At 46.7% G+C, this 17,790-nt stretch overlaps 1 protein-coding gene across 3 annotated transcripts in view; it reads right to left on the reverse strand.

Moving 5' to 3' along the window:
• TTLL9 (tubulin tyrosine ligase like 9) overlaps window positions 1-17,790 on the reverse strand; it is a 52,290-nt gene that overhangs the window by 33,965 nt on the left and 535 nt on the right. For all 3 annotated transcript variants that reach the window (XM_081917065.1, XM_081917066.1, XM_081917064.1), the window contains exons 2-4: window positions 13,129-13,175; window positions 7,015-7,107; window positions 958-1,069 (exon numbers count right to left, since the gene is read on the reverse strand). In XM_081917065.1, the coding sequence (XP_081773191.1) occupies window positions 958-1,069; window positions 7,015-7,107; window positions 13,129-13,175 (252 nt within the window). The remainder of the gene's footprint in view (window positions 1-957; window positions 1,070-7,014; window positions 7,108-13,128; window positions 13,176-17,790) is intronic.

Raw genomic sequence — 17,790 nt, forward strand, 5'->3', positions numbered from 1 at the left:
CGGTCCCTTAGGTACCCCCACTGCTGCCCCCATCTCTACAACTGTGAAGGCCAAACTCATGGCAAAGGGCCTTCTTGGTGGTGGCACCCACCCTGTGGAACGCCCTCCCATCAGATGTCAAGGAAATAAACAACTATCTGACTTTTAGAAGACATCTGAAGGCAGCCCTGTACAGGGAAGATTTTAATGTTTGATGGTTTATTGTGCTTTTAATTCTGTTGAGAGCCGAGGTTGTGAGCAGAGCCGCAAACCTGGTGATTCCATGGGGGACCATGTTATCCAAGTTGCTTTCAATTCAAACCAGGGCTGGGTGATATATCAATACATCATCCCAAACCGGTTTGAAGTCCGTATTGTGATATCGGTTTCATAGCTTTTTACCTGGCGATATATTGTGGATTGTGGTCCATGTGTGCTATGCAAAAAAATCACAATGTGGGGAAAACCGTGAGGCCAGCATTTGCATAAAGGTAAAGGTAAAGGGACCCCTGACCATTAGGTCCAGTCGTGGCCGACTCTGGGGTTGCGACGCTCATCTCACTTTATTGGCCAAGGGAGCCGGCATACAGATACTGGGTCATGTGGCCAGCAGGACTAAGCCACTTCTGGCAAACCAGAGCAGCGCACGGAAAAGCCGTTTACTTTCCCGCCAGAGTGGTACCTATTTATCTACTTGCACTTTGACATGCTTTCGAACTGCTAGGTTGGCAGGAGCAGGGACCGAGAAACGGGAGCTCACCCCGTCGCGGGGATTCGAACCGCCGACCTTCTGATCAGCAAGTCCTAGGCTCTGTGGTTTAACCCACAGCGCCACTCTTTAACCTTTGCATAGTCCATCCTTATTTCATGATGTATATCGCAATGTTTAGCTGGTGATATATTGCAATGTTGAAAACCGGGTATCGCCCAGCCCTACTCCGTTCTAGTGTGAACCGGCTGGCACCAAGTTCCTCTCACCTCGTAGTGATTGCGGAAGTGGCTGATGCGCACATGCTCATCCATATATGTGTGGTCAAAGTTCTCCTGGAGCCAGCGGACGTCGCACCAGTAGAAGTCCCACTCCCCTTCGCTGTCGGGAAAAGGTCAAACAACATCGAGTTGGGCACAAAAAACAGCACATCAAGGTCCCTTTTGCTCCTTCGCTGCACCGTTTTTATGGATCCGTTAACTGGCTGGCTTAAAATGCCATAAACATCCTGGGCCTTTAATTTAAGAGCATATGTTGTTCCCAGGACTGCTTTCATCTGGGCATATCAATTTTCCAGAACTATGAATAAAGAGGCATTTTATGCCAGTGTGTTTATTGCAAACTGTCACATGAGAGCCTATCCGCCGCTCTTGGAACAAAACCATTTCAGTTAAGACTTAAAGGTGCAACCGGAGCCCTTTTAATATATGTTAAATAAAGACCCGCCGTGGCTTCCTTGACTGCCAAATGAGGCGGCTATCAGGTAACATGTTGCGTTTCTGATATTCCGCACTGTTTCATCTCCCAGGAATTACAATGGAAACAAGGAAACTTCTCATCTTCCTGCCCAGAAAATACTCATCCAAGCAGCTCTGTTAGAACCAATCTCCTCATTTTTAACTGGCAGCAAAAGCATATTATAGAATGGCCCTCTGAAGATTGTTCTTAGGGGACATCTCACTGACAGGAACAATTTTAGCAAAACCTCTGCCGATTCTCATCTCATTTTATAAGAACTATAACTTTGAAGAACTGATGCCTGAGCTTGCTTTCCCCCCTCTCATCTGCTTTTTCTCATGTGTCATGTATTTTTAGATTGTATGCCGGAGGGCAGAGAACTATCTTATTACGGATGATTGTTAAGTTGCTAGGGGAGCCTTTCCCACTAAAGAGCGGGGTATAAATATTTCAAATAAATAACAAAAAAAAGTCAATGCAATATGCAGCATAGGATTAACAGGGAGAGCAGCGCTAGAAATCAATGGGAGGGCTTTGAGGGGATCTGTGGACCCCAGAGCTGACTTTTATGGCCTCAAAGACCAACAGGAAATGGTCCCCTGCAGAAACAGAACACCCACTCTCTGTTCGGATACAGTTCTGTTCCACCTTAAAAGGGTACAGGCATGACTGTTGTGTGTCACATGCCTGTTTACTTTCAGCACAGTCTGCTGGGAACTTCCACTTGTATATAGCTTTTGCATTGCTGCTGTTTTGCTGGAGACGAAGGGAAGCAGACATGTTTTCCTCTGTTCCCGAACTATGCCGAATAAAATGCTGTACATTATGCTTACACATTTCTCTGCCTGCCTCTTCTGATGCAAAAGAGGTCTTATCTCTGCTGGTTTGCGTGCTCAGAGTCTCTAAAGGTATCTGAGGCTTGAGTCACAGTTTTGATGCTGATCCGAGAACTGGGGTATTGCCCGGCTGCCGGCTGGTCGCTGTAGCCAGCTGGGGGCCTGCCAATTGCCCCTGGCAGCATCCCAACAACAGGGTTTCGGGCCCAGATCCATGGCGCTTACAGGAGTGTAAGGCTGCTGCAAGATCCTGGCAGAGACAGAGGTATGTGAAGCTGATCGTCCCGGCCAAGGCTAGAAGGCTCGCCTGGGTACCAGCCGGTGGCAGAAGCCAGCTGGAGGCCTGCCAATTGCCCCAGACTCCCAGCAGCATCCCAACACTCTCAACAGGTGTGGGTAGAAAAAAGGTCGACCCATCTACCCACTGAGAACCTGTACGCCCCATCATTCAAACCCCAGACCCCAACAAGGCCAGAATCAGGGTCTCCACATAATTAAGGAAGCAGATCGTGTGTGCAGGAGGGGATGAAATAATAATAGTAATGAGCCGACTCTGCACATTTTCTATACAGCTGCAAATAAAATTATTTAAGTGTGTTGTAAAGTGCAATATACAAATCTGACACTAGATGGCGATGGTGAACTATGGCAAATTCAATATATTTTTCAAAACATTTATTATAAAAGCGTTTTCACAGCGTTGTGGTTTTTTTTTTACGTGTGTAGATTCCACCATAGTTTCTCTTTTTAAAGAAGGAAATGGCCACAGGTCTCTTCACCCACCACCCAATCACAGGTGGTTTGATTTTAAGTAGTTCTGCAGAAAGGATCACTTGCTGGGGGAGATGAAAGTCCCTCTTTACATGGCTGTTCCAGGACTCCGTTCTGGAAATGTAAATACAGCAAGCGTACGCAGCACAAAGACATCCATTTATCTGTGCCTAGGGAGGCATCTCTGCTCTCACACGTATGATCTCCAGCCTGAATGGATCCCATGCATTTTTCATTTCCAAGGAGTAAACAGGGATCTGGGGACTAGAGAAGAATATGGCTAGCGACTGATGTTTGGGAAAGGCCAGAGAGCGGGAAGAGAGAAGCGTGTTTGCATTTATATCCAGGACTTGAGGAGAAATAGGGTGTGTTTAGTGAGGAAAGGAGATGCAGCTTTGAATGTGGGGCTTAGAGGAAAGATGTGGAGAACACAGAGGCTTGAAAAAAGAAGGCCTTGCCTTGCTGGGAATCAGGGACGGGTTTAGGTTTGATGAGGCCCTAAGCCATGGGTAGGCAAACTAAGGCCCGAGGACCGGATCCAGCCCAATTGCTTTCTAAATCTGGCCTGTGGACAGTCCAGGAATCCGTGTGTTTTTACATGAGTAGAATGTGTCCTTTTATTTAAAATGCATCTCTGGGTTATTTGTGGGATAGAGGAATTTGTTCATTTTCAAACCCTTCAAAATTTAGTCCGGCCCCCCACAAGATCTGAGGGACAGTGGACCGGCCCTCTGCTGAAAAGGTTTGCTGACCCATGCCCTAAGCCACCGAACGTAATGGGGCCCTCTATATGCCCAGCTGTCCTTTGTGGAATATATGCCATATGGCAGGCATGTCCAAAGTCCATTTTGAGGGTAGTTTATTTATTGGGGTTAAATTCTTAAAAAAGCTCAATAAGTTCATCCCTGCTTTATGGTAATTGATGGACCTAATAGGTATCTAAAGCCATTTGCACATGTTGCCGTGCAACCAGTCCATGCAGAATGTAGGCACCCTCTATGTAGAAATGAGCAAACCAGTGATATTTTAGGGAGCAGGCTAGCAGGCGGAGCCCATGGCTTACATCATAGGAGCCTATGCAACACAAAACACTGTTGCTGTATGTAAGTTTTATTTTATTTGTTTTTTATCTTATATTTTGGAAATGTACATCCAGGTTTTTTTTCCTTTAATTTTTTTTGGGGGGGGGCAAGAGAGTGGGGAAGGGATGCAGGTGGCGCTGTGGGTTAAACCACAGAGCCTAGGACTTGCCGATCAGTAGGTCGGTGGTTCAAATCCCCACGATGGGGTGAGCCCCCGTTGCTCGGTCCCTGCTCCTGCCAACCTAGCAGTTCGAAAGCACATCAAAGTGCAAGTAGATAAATAGGTACCGCTCTGGCGGGAAGGTAAACGCCGTTTCCGTGCGCTGCTCTGGTTCGCCAGAAGCGGCTTAGTCATGCTGGCCACGTGACCCGGAAGCTGTACACCAGCTCTCTCGGCCAATAAAGCGAGATGAGCGCCGCAAATCCAGAGTCGGCCACGACTGGACCTAACGGTCAGGGGTCCCTTTACCTTTACCTTTAAGAGAGTGGGCCCTAAGCTATAGCTTGTTTAGCTTATACGTAAATCCAGCACTGTTGGGAATACAATCCCCTTGCAAACATCCATATAGGATGATCACCTGCAGCTGCTTTGATGGACAATACTGAATGAATCTGTCCCACTGGCTGACATCTAAGCAGCAGCAGGCAGACAGAGGAAGTAAAATTAACTACAAACTCCACAATTTGGGATCCCCATCACCCCCATTTCTTCCTTCCACGTACTCAGATCTCTACATGAGCAAGGAGGTAGTTGCGCTCCCTGCCCTTAGTAACAGTGTGCAGAGAAGACAATGTATTTCTCTGGGACTGAAGCCAGAAGAAGAGGCTGCTGGGAGCGATGAGAGAATCCCAGTGAACTAGGACTCTTTTGTTTAGTGCTGACTGTGTGCATTGTTCTCTGAGCATGTGCAAATGTCTGAAAACTGTGTGTGTGCTATCTCCTTCCTGAAAGCTATCCCTGGTAGAAATTTCAGAATCCATTTTTTCCCCAGTGCACAAAAAGAAGAGGGAGCTTCATCTTGGCTGGGGTGAAAGCTACACACATAAAAAAGTTTTGAAAAATATATTGAATTTACCATAGCTCGCCATCGTCATCTAGTGTAACATCTGAATAATGCACATTACAGCACACTTAAAGCGTTTTACTTGCAGCTGTATAACGGAGTCCTGGAAGACCTGAAGACCTTTTGCTACCTGACCTGGGACTGACTCCAGCTGCAACAAGCTGAGGCTGCAGAACAGACTATTGTTGCTGTGGGGTTTTGTATCTTTATTTTAGGCCTTGTGATTTAGTTGGAAATTGCAGTTTCACTGTATGTTTTTTAAAATGTTCTATTTACTGTTTGTGACTGCTTTTGTTATGTTGCAGTTAAGCGGTTTTTCTACGTCGTATGCCACCTTGAGAATGGTTTAAACTCTGGAAAGCCGGCATACCAATAAAATTATGTACGTATGTATTTCTTAAGTTCTTGCCAGAGGAGCAGGGGGAAGGTGTGTTCAGCAAAGCCCCCTGAATTGAGGCAGGAACTTCTGTGGTTTTTTAAAAAATGTATTTTTATTAAAGATTTTCTTGGTTTACAAAAGTATGTGCAATGTCTCTCTTTCTTTTTCCCCAAGTAACATTTTTTACAGATCAGTTTCATTTGTTGAAACATTAGGAAGAAAAGGGGGAAAGAGGTGGAGGGGGGGAGATGAGTGAGGGTGGGGTCTGGTGGCAATGTTTCTATTTTACTTACTATGCATCAGTGGCGTAGCGTGGGGGGTGCAGGGGGGCCGGCCGCACCGGCCGCAACATCTGGGGGTTAGGGGGTGCAAATCCACGGGTTAGGGGGCGCAAATTACTTGCCTTGCCCCGGGTGCTGACAACCCACCCTACGCCACTGCTATGCATAGGGTTTGGTGCCAGCGTTTCTTGTGCAGGTTCTCGGCTGTTCGCTTGTGTTCCTTTGGTGGTGAGAGAGGTTGGGGTTGGCCAAGGTGTGCTTGTTCATTTGTGGCTGGCTGTGGTGGTCTTTGTTTTCATGTGTGAGTGGGGTGGGTGGGTGTTTTGGATCAGGTTAGCCAGATTGATTTGTAGTCTGTTGATGGACTTTTGTCGTTGTCTTGTTGGGCTGTGTATGCGATAAAGGGGAGCCATACCGGGGTGAAGGCATCTTCTTCTATTTGTCCCCGTGTCAGTTTCAGTTTGTTGGTTAGTTTTCCTAATAAGGCTGTTTCCCATACTATTTGGTACCATTGGTCCATGCTTACTCCTGACAGGTCTCTCCAGTGTCTGGCTATGGTGCTTTTGGCTGCTGAAAGTAGGTGGGTTATGAGTGTAAATAGGCATTACAGTCATACCTCGGGTTCAAGTAGCTTCGGGTTGAGCGTTTTCAGGTTACGCTCCACGGTGACCCGGAAGTAACGGAACACATTACTTCTGGGTTTCACCGCTCGCGCATGTGCAGACGCTCAAAACGACATCACGCGCATGCGTGGAAGCAGTGAATTGCGATCTGCCCATGAGCAGACACGAGTTGCGTTTGCTTCAGGATGCGACCGGGGCTCCGGAACAGATCCCATTCCATAAGCTGTCAACTTTTCCCTTTTCTTGCGAGGAATCCTATTCGGAATAAGGGAATTTTCCTTAAAAACAGGAAAACATTGGCAGCTATGCCTTGTTCGCATCCAGAGGTACCACTGTATTGTCTTGGAAGATGTTTAGTAGGGCCAATTCTGGGGCGATTTCTCATACTTGCTTAGTTATTTTACATAGAACCTTTGTTGAGATAAGAGCTTTGGGAAATGGGATTCTTGCACAAGGAAATCAATTCTGCGGTTGTGTGCTGTGGCTTGGATTACGAGAGAAGACCCTCCCCCCTTATTATCATGCCCTTAAGAAGAAAAACTCATGCCTTACTCTTTCACTTCAACCCATCCTGGTCGCTGTCGAAGGACGTCTAAAATGGTGTTTGTAAGGGCACACTTGAACCGAATGCAAGCTCGGGGTTCTCTGTGTATAAGCAAGACACATGGGTCCCGTTAAATAATAAATAATAATAATAATAATAATAATAATAATAATAATAATAATTTTATTATTTATATCCTGCCCTCCCCAGCTGAAGCCGGGCTCAGAGCGGCTAACAACAATAAAAGTAACACAGTTTACATAAAATCACAATCAAATAATTGAAACGGATTCAATTCAATAAAACATTATGCTATAATAAAATCTGTTGGCATTTTAAGGTTTAAGCTACAGTTTTCTTTTTGTGTAGATATATTGTGGGCGTATTCATACAACCTATTAACAGTTCTAGTTACTGTCTTGACCCAGCTCCAGGGCAGCAGGGCATTGCATTGCAAATAAGTCATCTTCTAATCTCTCTCACTCTCTCTCTAACCTAGCAAATTATACAACAAATGCAATTAAGATGCGTTTAAAGGGCGATGGTGACTTTGGCAGGGCGGAAAACCCTCACTCTCCAGACCTCAGAGCAGCCTTCTGCAGCCTGGAGCTCTGCAGATTTTTTGGACTACAACTCCCATGAGCCCCTGCCAGCCTGGCCACGTGGTTCTCCTCCCTCTTTATTTTATCCTCTGAAATATACTCGGAGTCGAGAGTGGACTTCATGCTCTTTATTCAGCTCATAGTGGTGAGGAGGAATGGAAGTTCCCCCAGAATGTCTGCTTTATATACATTCTTTACACAATGGGCCCCACGTGATTGGCTAATTCCGGGATTCTCCTGTAGGCCAATCAGGTTGCGGATTGACTTCCACCTGGAGCTGGATTGGGTGGCTCCTGCGGACCAATCATACTGCTGCATTGTTCTAGGACCAATCAGACTGCCGCATTCTGGACCCTATTGTTCTAGGACCAGACTGCTGCAATCTGGACCCTATTGTTCTAGGACCAATCAGACTGCTGCCTTTTGGATCCTATTCAACTCAGTACATAACAGATATTATGACTATTATGATTTACGTGGAAATTGTTTTCATTTGGTTGTGTACGTTTTGTTGTGTTTTATTTATCGTTTATGACTTCTGTTATGTTTGTAGTTATGTAAACATTGTCATGTTATAAGCCGCCTTGAGCACAGTTTCCACTATGGAAAGGCGGCATACATATAAAATGATGATGATGACAATATTCCATAAGTTTTTGTATCCATTCTTCTTTTGCTGGTTCTTCTCATTTCTCAGACACCATCCTGAACTTACTCTGTCACACCTTTGTGGTTTGTTTGCAAGACACATGAGACCCAAATGGGAATAGGAAAGGTGAGTTTTCCACTCCATGTGGCAGAAAAAGGGCTTGTGTGATATAATAATAATAATAATAATAATAATAATAATAATAATAATAATAATAATTATTATTATTATTTATACCCCACCCTCCCCGGCCAGAGCCAGGCTCAGGGCGGCTAACACCAATAAAATCACAGTAAAAACATAATGGGGGGTGGGACAGGACCCAATTTAAAATACAGGTTAAAATGCCATTTAAAATGCAGCCTCATTTTAAAGGTAGCCCATAGATCAAAACCAGAAGGGGAGGGAAACATAAAGGTCAGACTGAGTCCAAATCAAAGGCCAGGTGGAACAGTTCTGTCTTGCAGGCCCTGCATAAAGATGTCAAGTCCTGCAGGGCCCTAGTCTCTTGTGACAGAGTGCCGGGGCCAGTGCTGAAAAGGCCCTGGCCTAGTTGAGACCAATCTAACCTCCTTGAGACTTGGGACCTCCAAAATGTTGTCATTTGTGGACCTTAAGGTCCTCCGTGGGACATACCAGGAGAGGCGGTCCCGTAGGTACGAGGATCCTAGGCCATATAGGGCTTTAAAGGTCAAACCCAGCACCTTAAACCTGATCCTGTACTCCACCGGGAGCAAGTGCAGCTGGTAAAGCACTAGGTCCAGGAGCCAAAACAGCCACACAGCCGAGAGACTGGACATTCCTTCAGGTGGGGCAGTAATTGCAAAGCCCCCACCCTGACCCCCGCTTTTAAGTCGCCTCTCTGTCTCGAAAGAAGTGCTCCATGCAGATGAGAAGATTTAATGAACAGCCATGGGAACAGAGAAGCTCTTTGGATCCAGGCAATATCTGCTAATTATAAGGCATCTCCTTCCATTTGCTTAACCATCCTTTCATTTTGAACATGACAAACTATCCCTGGCAGAAGGGACTTTCACAATTGTTATCAAAATAATGCGAGACGACGGAGCCTCGTCATATGGGGAATATTTGGAGGAGTCCCAGCTCAAATCATACGCCGCCTACCTGAAATGCATTTCAATGCAGATTCCAGCTGCCTGGGTTTGAGGCCATGAATGGCAAGTCGGCAGCGCTAATCAAGAGGCAGCAATGGCCGGACTTGGTTTAAGGCAGATTTCTATCCTGTACTCCACCGGGAGCAAGTGCAGCTGGTAAAGAACTAGGTCTGGGAGCCAAAGCAGCCACACAGCCGAGAAACTGGACATTCCTTCAGGTGGGGCAGTGAATTGCAAAGCCCCCACCCTGACCCCACCCCACCCTGATCTGTGTCCAGGGCAGCTGTTTACCAGCTCCATCTGGTACGTAGGCTGAGACCCTCCCTGCCTGCGGACTGTCTCGCCAGAGTGGTGCATGCTCTGGTTATCTCACGCTTGGACTAATGCAATGCGCTCTACGTGGGGCTACTTTGAAGGTGACACGGAAACTACAACTAATCCAGAATGCAGCAGCTAGACTGGTGACTGGGGGCGGCCGCCGAGACCAGATAACACCGGTCTTGAAAGACCTACATTGGCTCCCAGTACGTTTCCGAGCACAATTCAAAGTGTTGGTGCTGACCTTTAAAGCCCTAAACGGCCTCGGTCCTGTATACCTGAAGGAGCGTCTCCACCCCCATCGTTCTGCCCGGACACTGAGGTCCAGCGCCGAGGGCCTTCTGGCGGTTCCCTCGCTGCGAGAAGCAAAGCTACATGGAACCAGGCAGAGGGCCTTCTCGGTAGTGGCGCCCGCCCTGTGGGACGCCCTTCCAGCAGATGTCAAAGCAATAAACAACTACCTGACATTCAGAAGACATCTTAAGGCAGCCCTGTTCAGGGAAGTTTTTAACGTGTGATATTTTAGTGTATTTTTGGTTTCTATGGAAGCCGCCCAGAGTGGCTGGGGAGGCCCAGCCAGATGGGCGGGGTATAAATAATAAATTATTATTATTATTATTATTATTATTATTATTATTATTATTATTATTATTATTATTACTATCCCCTGTTTTTCATTATCTGCCGGCCTTCCACAGCATTTCTGTTGACAGATGTCCTTCCTTTTACTGCCAGACTCGTCAGTACGTCCGGTTGGCGCGTGAAAACTGTCTCCAGTTTTGTTTTGTTTTTGTCCCCATTTTAGGTGACACAACTTGCCAGGATAGGTTTGCGTACACAGTGGCAAGTGGTGCGCCTTGGGACTGGTAGGGCAGAAGGCAAGGAGGCCAACAGTAGGTGGCGCCAGAGCCAACGAGAGGAAGAACCAACTAATTCTGGTTTCGTTCCCGTCCTCCTCCCCGTTGACTTCTACAAAGACAAAGCAGAGACTAAATAGGAGGAAGCTGACAGCTCCCTGGAATTAGATGTAAGTAAGAAGAAAGTGTTAGGTTTCTGTTATGCCACTGTGCAGTGCTTGGAGTCACAAGACTCTGTTTACATTCCAGACTGTTTGAAGTCTCACGGGAGATGGGAGACGGGAGACAGATGTTGATGTTACTGATTTCCTGTTTCTTTGTTCCAGTGTTGTTCACTGACTCTCACAGAGAGCAGATGCATATTCTTTTCTGTCCTGCTTAGTTAGAACAAACTTAGCAATGTAGCACATATTTCCATCTCCTTCTGCTGCTTGGATACTCTGCATAATGGGAACGTGCCTAAAGCCTCATCAAAGGCTTAGGTCGTTAATCACGCGTCCGAGGAGGAGAGCCTGATGGATTTTGAAGACTCGACCGGAGCAGTAGCTCGTTTGAATGGAGATTCTGACAGAAATCAGGCAGGTAGGGGCTGGCTGAGAGCAGGCCAAGTTTGTTGGGGCAGGGCCCCCTTCGCCCCAGTGAACCAGCCTCCATGGTGTGTGCAGGAAGATGGAATCATAGAATTGTAGAGCTGAAAGAGACCCCAAAGGTCATCCATTCCAACCCCCTGCAATGCAGGAATCCTGTCCACAGCTGTCCCTGAGTGGCCTCGAACCACCAACCTTCTGGCTAACATAGAGATTGTTATGTACTGAAGTTCTCACCCTGGGCCAGCAGGGGGATACTGTAGATAGTTATGCAAATGAAGGATCAAAAGTGACGTTCAGTGATTGGATAGTTTGTATGCAAATGAACGATCGAAAGTGATTGGATAGTTTTAGAAAATGGCAACAGTTACATTGTTCTGGAGCTCTATATAAGCAGGCTGACTGAGCTCCTCAGCTCAGTTCTGTTCCAGCTTACAAATAAAGAGCTGCTTTGGAAGAATCACTGTGTTGTCTGATATGTTCGCCCACAACTTAACACTGGCGACGAAGATGGGATCCGAACATATCATATGTGGGTGAACATATCAGATGACACAGTGATTCTCCACAGGCAAGATAGGCAAGTCGTAGTTTTGTGGGATTATAACTTTAGCAGAGTTTGCTGCAGACGAGTTTGCTGTTTACACCTGAGAAATACCTGACATAATATAATAATAATTTATTATTTATACCCCGCCCATCTAGCTGGGTTTCCCCAGCCACTATGGGCGGCTTCCAACTGAATATTAAAAACAATACAACATCAGACATTAAAAGCATCCCTAAACAGGGCCGCCTTCAGTGGTCTTTTAAAAGTAAAATAGTTGTTTATTGCCTTGACATCTGGTGGGAGGGCGTTCCACAGGACAGGTGCCACTGCCGAGAAGGCCCTCTGCCTGGTTTCCTATAACCTCACTTCTCTCAGGGAGGGAACCACCAAACGGCCCTCGGCGCTGGACCTCAGTGGATGATGGGGGTGGAAAACCTCCTTCAGGTATACTGGACCGAGGCCGTTTAGGGCTTTAAAGGTCAGCACCAATGCTTTGAATTGTGCTCGGAAACGTACTGGGAGCCAGTGTAGGTCTTTCAAGACTGGTGTTATGTGGTCTCGGTGGCCGCTCCCAGTCACCAGTCTAGCTGCTGTATTCTGGATTAGTTTACAGTTTCCTGGTCACCTTCAAAGGTAGCCCCACATAGAGCGCATTGCAGTACAGTGGTACCTCAGGTTAAGTACTTAATTTGTTCCAGAGGTCCATTCTTAATCTGAAACTGTTCTTAACCTCAAGCACCACTTTAGCTAATGGGGCCTCCTGCTGCTGCCGCTGTGCCACTGGAGCACGATTTCTGTTCTCATCCTGAAGCAAAGTTCTTAACCCGAGGTACTATTTCTGGATTAGCGGAGTCTGTAACCTGAAGCGTATGTAACCCGAGGTACCACTGTAGTCCAAGCGAGAGATAACTAGAGCATGTATTACTCTGGCAAGACAGACAGTGGGCAGGGAGGGTCTCATCCTGCGCACCAGATGGAGCTGGTAAACAGCTGCCCTGGACACAGAATTGACCTGCGCCTCCATGGACAGCTGTGAGTCCAAAATGACTCCCAGGCTGCATACCTGGTCCTTCAGGGGCACAGTGACCCCATTCAGGACCACGGAGTCCCCCACACCTGCCCCCCAAGAACAGTACATCTGTCTTGTCAGGATTCAACCTCAATCCATTAGCTGCCATCCATCCTGCATTGTGGAGAAGTGCCTAAAAATCACCTCATCACACATTTCGGCTTTTCAAAGCGATGGAAAAATCTACACTTTTCTTGTATCAAAAATCTTAACGCCGGTTTCTGTTTGGAATGCAACTCCCAGCACTCTGCCCATAACAGTAGAGAGTCCATAAAAATACACCAGCCCCCCCCCCCCCCGCATTCACACAGAAAGAGGAAATGATTTTTAAATGATTTGATCAGATGTGGGAGAGAGGGACAACCAACCACTCACCGTTCTTTCAGTTTTTGGTAACCGTAAGGCCCTTTGTAGTTTACGTTCTGCAATGAGATAAAAAGAAAAGCAAATTGAATTGGAATGTGAAATAATGAGTTTCCTGAAAAAAACCCCACAACACTCTTCTGTTATGATGAGGTACTATCAAATATAATGCAAGACATCAGAAATATTTTTTTCTTCCATTCTACGAGGAACGGACGACTAAAAATGAGATGCTAGTTCCTAAAAACGTGATTCCGTGACCCAGAAATTTGAAATATTCTATTTGGCTCTGCCTCTTATATCACTCAGTCTATTAAAAAAAAGGATACTAGTGATACAATATTTTACACTTTCTCTATCCTTCCAAAAGAAGCCAGGGGTCTGGCAAGCCTGGCTGCAAATTCTTGCAAAACAACTCAAGGCTTGTTTTCTTTTTCTCTCTCCCTCCCTTGTGGAAGATAAAATGGTGTTGGATGGGGTGGGGACATGGAATGAAGGGGTACATTGTTTTACAATAAATTGTAAATTACGACGTACATACTGTATTGCCATCTTCTTTTGGGTGGCCTCAAAAAAGCAGTTAATAACTTTAATCGGTTAATTTACCAATTAGCTAAAGATAAAGCGACCCCTGACCATTAGGTCCAGTCGCGGACGACTCTTGGGTTGCGGTGCTCATCTCGCTTTACTGGCCAAGGGAGCTGGCGTTTGTCCGCAGTCAGCTTCCGGGTCATGTGGCCAGCAGGACTAAGCCGCTTCTGGCGAACCAGAGCAGCGCACAGAAATGCCGTATACCTTCCCACCAGAGCGGTACCTATTTATCTACTTGCACTTTGACGTGCTTTCGAACTGCCAAGTGAGCAGGAGCAGGGACTGAGCAACAGGAGCTCACCCCGTCGCGGGGATTCAAACTGCTGACCTTCTGATCAGCATGGTTTGGTCTATCTATGCCAATAAAATGACGCCTTTATGATACCTCCAGAATCAGAGGCACCACGCCTTCTTTGAGTACCGGTCACTGTGGCACAATAGTGGGCGAGGCCCTGGCTTGTGGGATTCCCATAAGGCATCGGTTTGGCCACTGTAGGGGTATGGGATACTAGACGAGACATGCCAAGGAGAAATAAGGAAAAGGGGGAAGTCCTGCCATCTCTACATTCTGCCCTTGGCACACACGTAATTTTACCAGGCCCTTGTTTTGCCCTTAAGAACAGGGATATTCCGCTCCAGCAGAGCTGAACAAGACACAGTCATTTTAATAGCGGGAACCGCAACCATTGTGTGCCATGAACATCAACAGGAGTCTTCTTGCAGGACCACTTTTGCACAATAAGCACTAAGTGCTTGTCCCCAGTGCTAGCATGGGCTGCTTAATGGTCTGAGCAGTCAACGTCTCGTCTGGGAAGAAGGAACAGGGCGCTGCTCCCAGTGACTGCAAGGAGTCTGGATCACAAGGTAGCAAGCCAGCTCCCAGGTATGCCTCGAAAGATTCCATCAACGGTGTCTCTGAAAAATTTTACACATCACTTGGGAAGACAGGCAAACTAATGCCAGTGTACTGGAAGAAGCAAGGATCACCAGTGTTGAAGCAGTGATTCTTCAACATCAACTTCGTTGGACTGGTCATGTTGTGTGGATGCCTGATGATCGTCTTCCAAGGCAACTACTCTATTCCGAACTTAAAAATGGAAAGTGTAATGCCGGTGATCAACAAAAGAGGTTTAAAGACTGTCTCAAGGCAAATCTTTAAAAATGTAGTATGAACACCGACAACTGGGAAACACTGGCCTGCGAGTGCTCGAATTGGAGACCAGCCTTTACCAAAGGTGTCATGGACTTTGAAGACACTTGAACTCAGGACAAAAGGGAGGAACATGCTAAGAGGAAGGCACACTTGGCAAACCCTCACCATAATCAACTTCCACCCGGAAACCTATTTCCCCACTGTGGAAGGACATGTGGATCTAGAATTGGCCTCCACAGTCGCTTACGGACACACTGTTAAGACCGTGTTCATGGAAGACAATCTTATTGGGCTACGAGTGATCGCCAAGGAAGAAGAGGAATCCTTGAGTTGTCGGGCAGCTGATTGCCTTGACTGTCATGTGGGGCAGGCCATCGCATCGCATCAAGGCAACTGAACGCATCTCTAAGATCACATTCTGAACACGTATTTGTCTTCCTGTTTGTCATGCACAGCCCATACTTCTCTTCCCTCCTGGTAATGTTTTCGTTGTGCTGACGATACCACATTCTCCGAGCACTGAAGCTGCGGTTGGGGAACATATGATACCTCTTTCTCCGCCAGATCGTGCATTCGCTGCAATTGAGACTGCTGAATGAGACGTGATTGTCACAGACACCCACTCAGTGTTTGTTTGCTCATATGGGCAGCAGTTTGAAATATTGTACTGAATAATTCTGAGGCTGACAAAAAAGATGCAATGAGACGGGTGACATCCACAGATGCCCCAGCTGTCCTTGTTTACCAGCGACAGTTCCTGGTCAAAGCACTGGCCCTTTTTTTAAGGGTGGGAGGGATGCCATGGTAAAAATTTCTTTGCGCAAGTCGCTAAGAGCTGCTGCCATGTTGCAGGGTTAAGCTCCCTCCCCAGGGTCTCCGGTGGCGAAATCACAGAGTGCGATAAATCTTGGCTCTAGCGAAGGTCAATGGCTACACATGAACAACTAAGGGCCAAACCAGACACAGAAAGTCTTTGCTCTTCACTGCCACAAGTTTTGAAATACAGTATTAACAGATGCCATGGTGATCGTATGGATCATAGAATCAGAGATTGGTAGAGCTGATCACCTCATCTGTCTCCTGAGAAATCTCTATGTGGGACAAGAAGCTACAGTTAGAACTGGATATGGAACAACTGATTGGTTCAAAATTGGGAAAGGAGTACAACAAGGCTGTATATTGTCTTCCTGCTTATTTAACTTGTATGCGGAATCCATCAAGCGAAAGGCTGGACTGGATGAATCCCACAAGCCAGAATTAAGATTGCTGTTAATAAATATATATATAAAAAAGATTGCTGGAAGAAATATCAACAACCTCAGATATGCAGATGACACAACCTTGATGGCAGAAAGTGAGGAGGAATGAAAGAACCTTTTAATGAGGGTGAAACAGGAGAGCGCAAAATATAGTCTGAAGCTCAACATCAAAAAACCGAAGATCATGGCCACTGGTCCCATCACCTCCTGGCAAATAGAAGGGGAAGAAATGGAGGCAGTGAGAGATTTTATTTTCTTGGGCTCCACGATCACTGCAGATGGTGACAGCAGCCACAAAATTAAAAGATGCCTGCCTCTTGGGAGAAAAGCAATGACAAACCTAGACAGCATCTTAAAATCAGAGACATCACCTTGCCAACAAAGGTCCGTATAGTAAAAGCTATGGTTTTCCCAGTAGTGAAGTACGGAAGTGAGAGCTGAACCATAAAGAAGGCTGATCGCCAAAGAATGGATGCTTTTGAATTCTGGTGCTGGAGGAGACTCTCGTGAGTCCCATGGACTGCAAGAAGATCAAACCTCTCCATTCTGAAGGAAATCAGCCCTGAGTGCTCACTGGAAGGACAGATCCTGAAGCTGAGGCCTCAATACTTTGGCCACCTCATGAGAAGAGAAGACTCCCTGGAAAAGACCCTGATGTTGGGAAAGATGGAGGGCACAAGGAGAAGGGGACGACAGAGGACGAGATGGTGGGACAGTGTTCTCGAAGCTACCAGCATGAGTTTGACCAAACTGTGAGAGGCAGTGGAAGACAGGAATGCCTGGTGTGCTCTGGTCCAGGGGGTCACGAAGAGTCGGACACAACTAAACAACAACAACAAGAACTGGAAGGGACCCCAGAGCCACAATGCTGGTGAAGGAGGGATTCAACTTTCCCCACTAAACCATTTTCCGTTTGCAAACTACCCTCCTCCTTCAGATATGCTGTCTGGCCTGTGGGGGGAAACTTGCAGGAATATTTTGGGGGAAACAGCAGGTTGGGGGTGGTAGTGTAATCTGAGCTGAGAAAAGAGCATAGGAGAAACATGGCTCCTCGCCCCCCCTGCCCCCCACCCTCCGCTCTCTGTGGCTGCCATTAATATTTTAAGAAAAACTGCAGGAGGTCCTGACCGCCGGCCTCTCATGGCTTGTCTGATTTGATGCTAAGAAGGCGCCACGCAGCAGGCTGCCTGCTATTTTGGATACTACAGCTACTGCCAAGGCATATTCTCTGAGAACCCCTGAGAACACATTATTATGGGATATTGTAGGCCACCCTGCTTTTCCCAGGAGGTTTTTCTCTTGTAGCTGTTAAAGAAGTGGACTAAAGTAAGGTTACCAGATTTTTTTTCAATGAATCCAGGGACACTTATTGTTTGCTATGTACATGTGAATGCTGAGAAAGCTGTAAATATGGGGACTGTGCCCGGGAAACAGGGACATCTGGTAACCTTAGACTAAAGGGTATTTGCGCTAAAATAATCGTGCATGGACGCGGGTGGCGCTGTGGGTTAAACCACAGAGCCTAGGACTTGCTGATCAGCAATCCCCACAACAGGGTGAGCTCCCATTGCTCGGTCCCTGCTCCTGCCAACCTAGCAGTTCGAAAGCACACCAGTGCAAGTAGATAAATAGGTACCACTCCGGCGGGAAGGTAAACAGCGTTTCCATGCG

The sequence above is a fragment of the Podarcis melisellensis genome (genome assembly GCF_964234715.1).
Source record: "Podarcis melisellensis genome assembly, chromosome: 6".
Taxonomy (NCBI): domain Eukaryota; kingdom Metazoa; phylum Chordata; class Lepidosauria; order Squamata; family Lacertidae; genus Podarcis; species Podarcis melisellensis.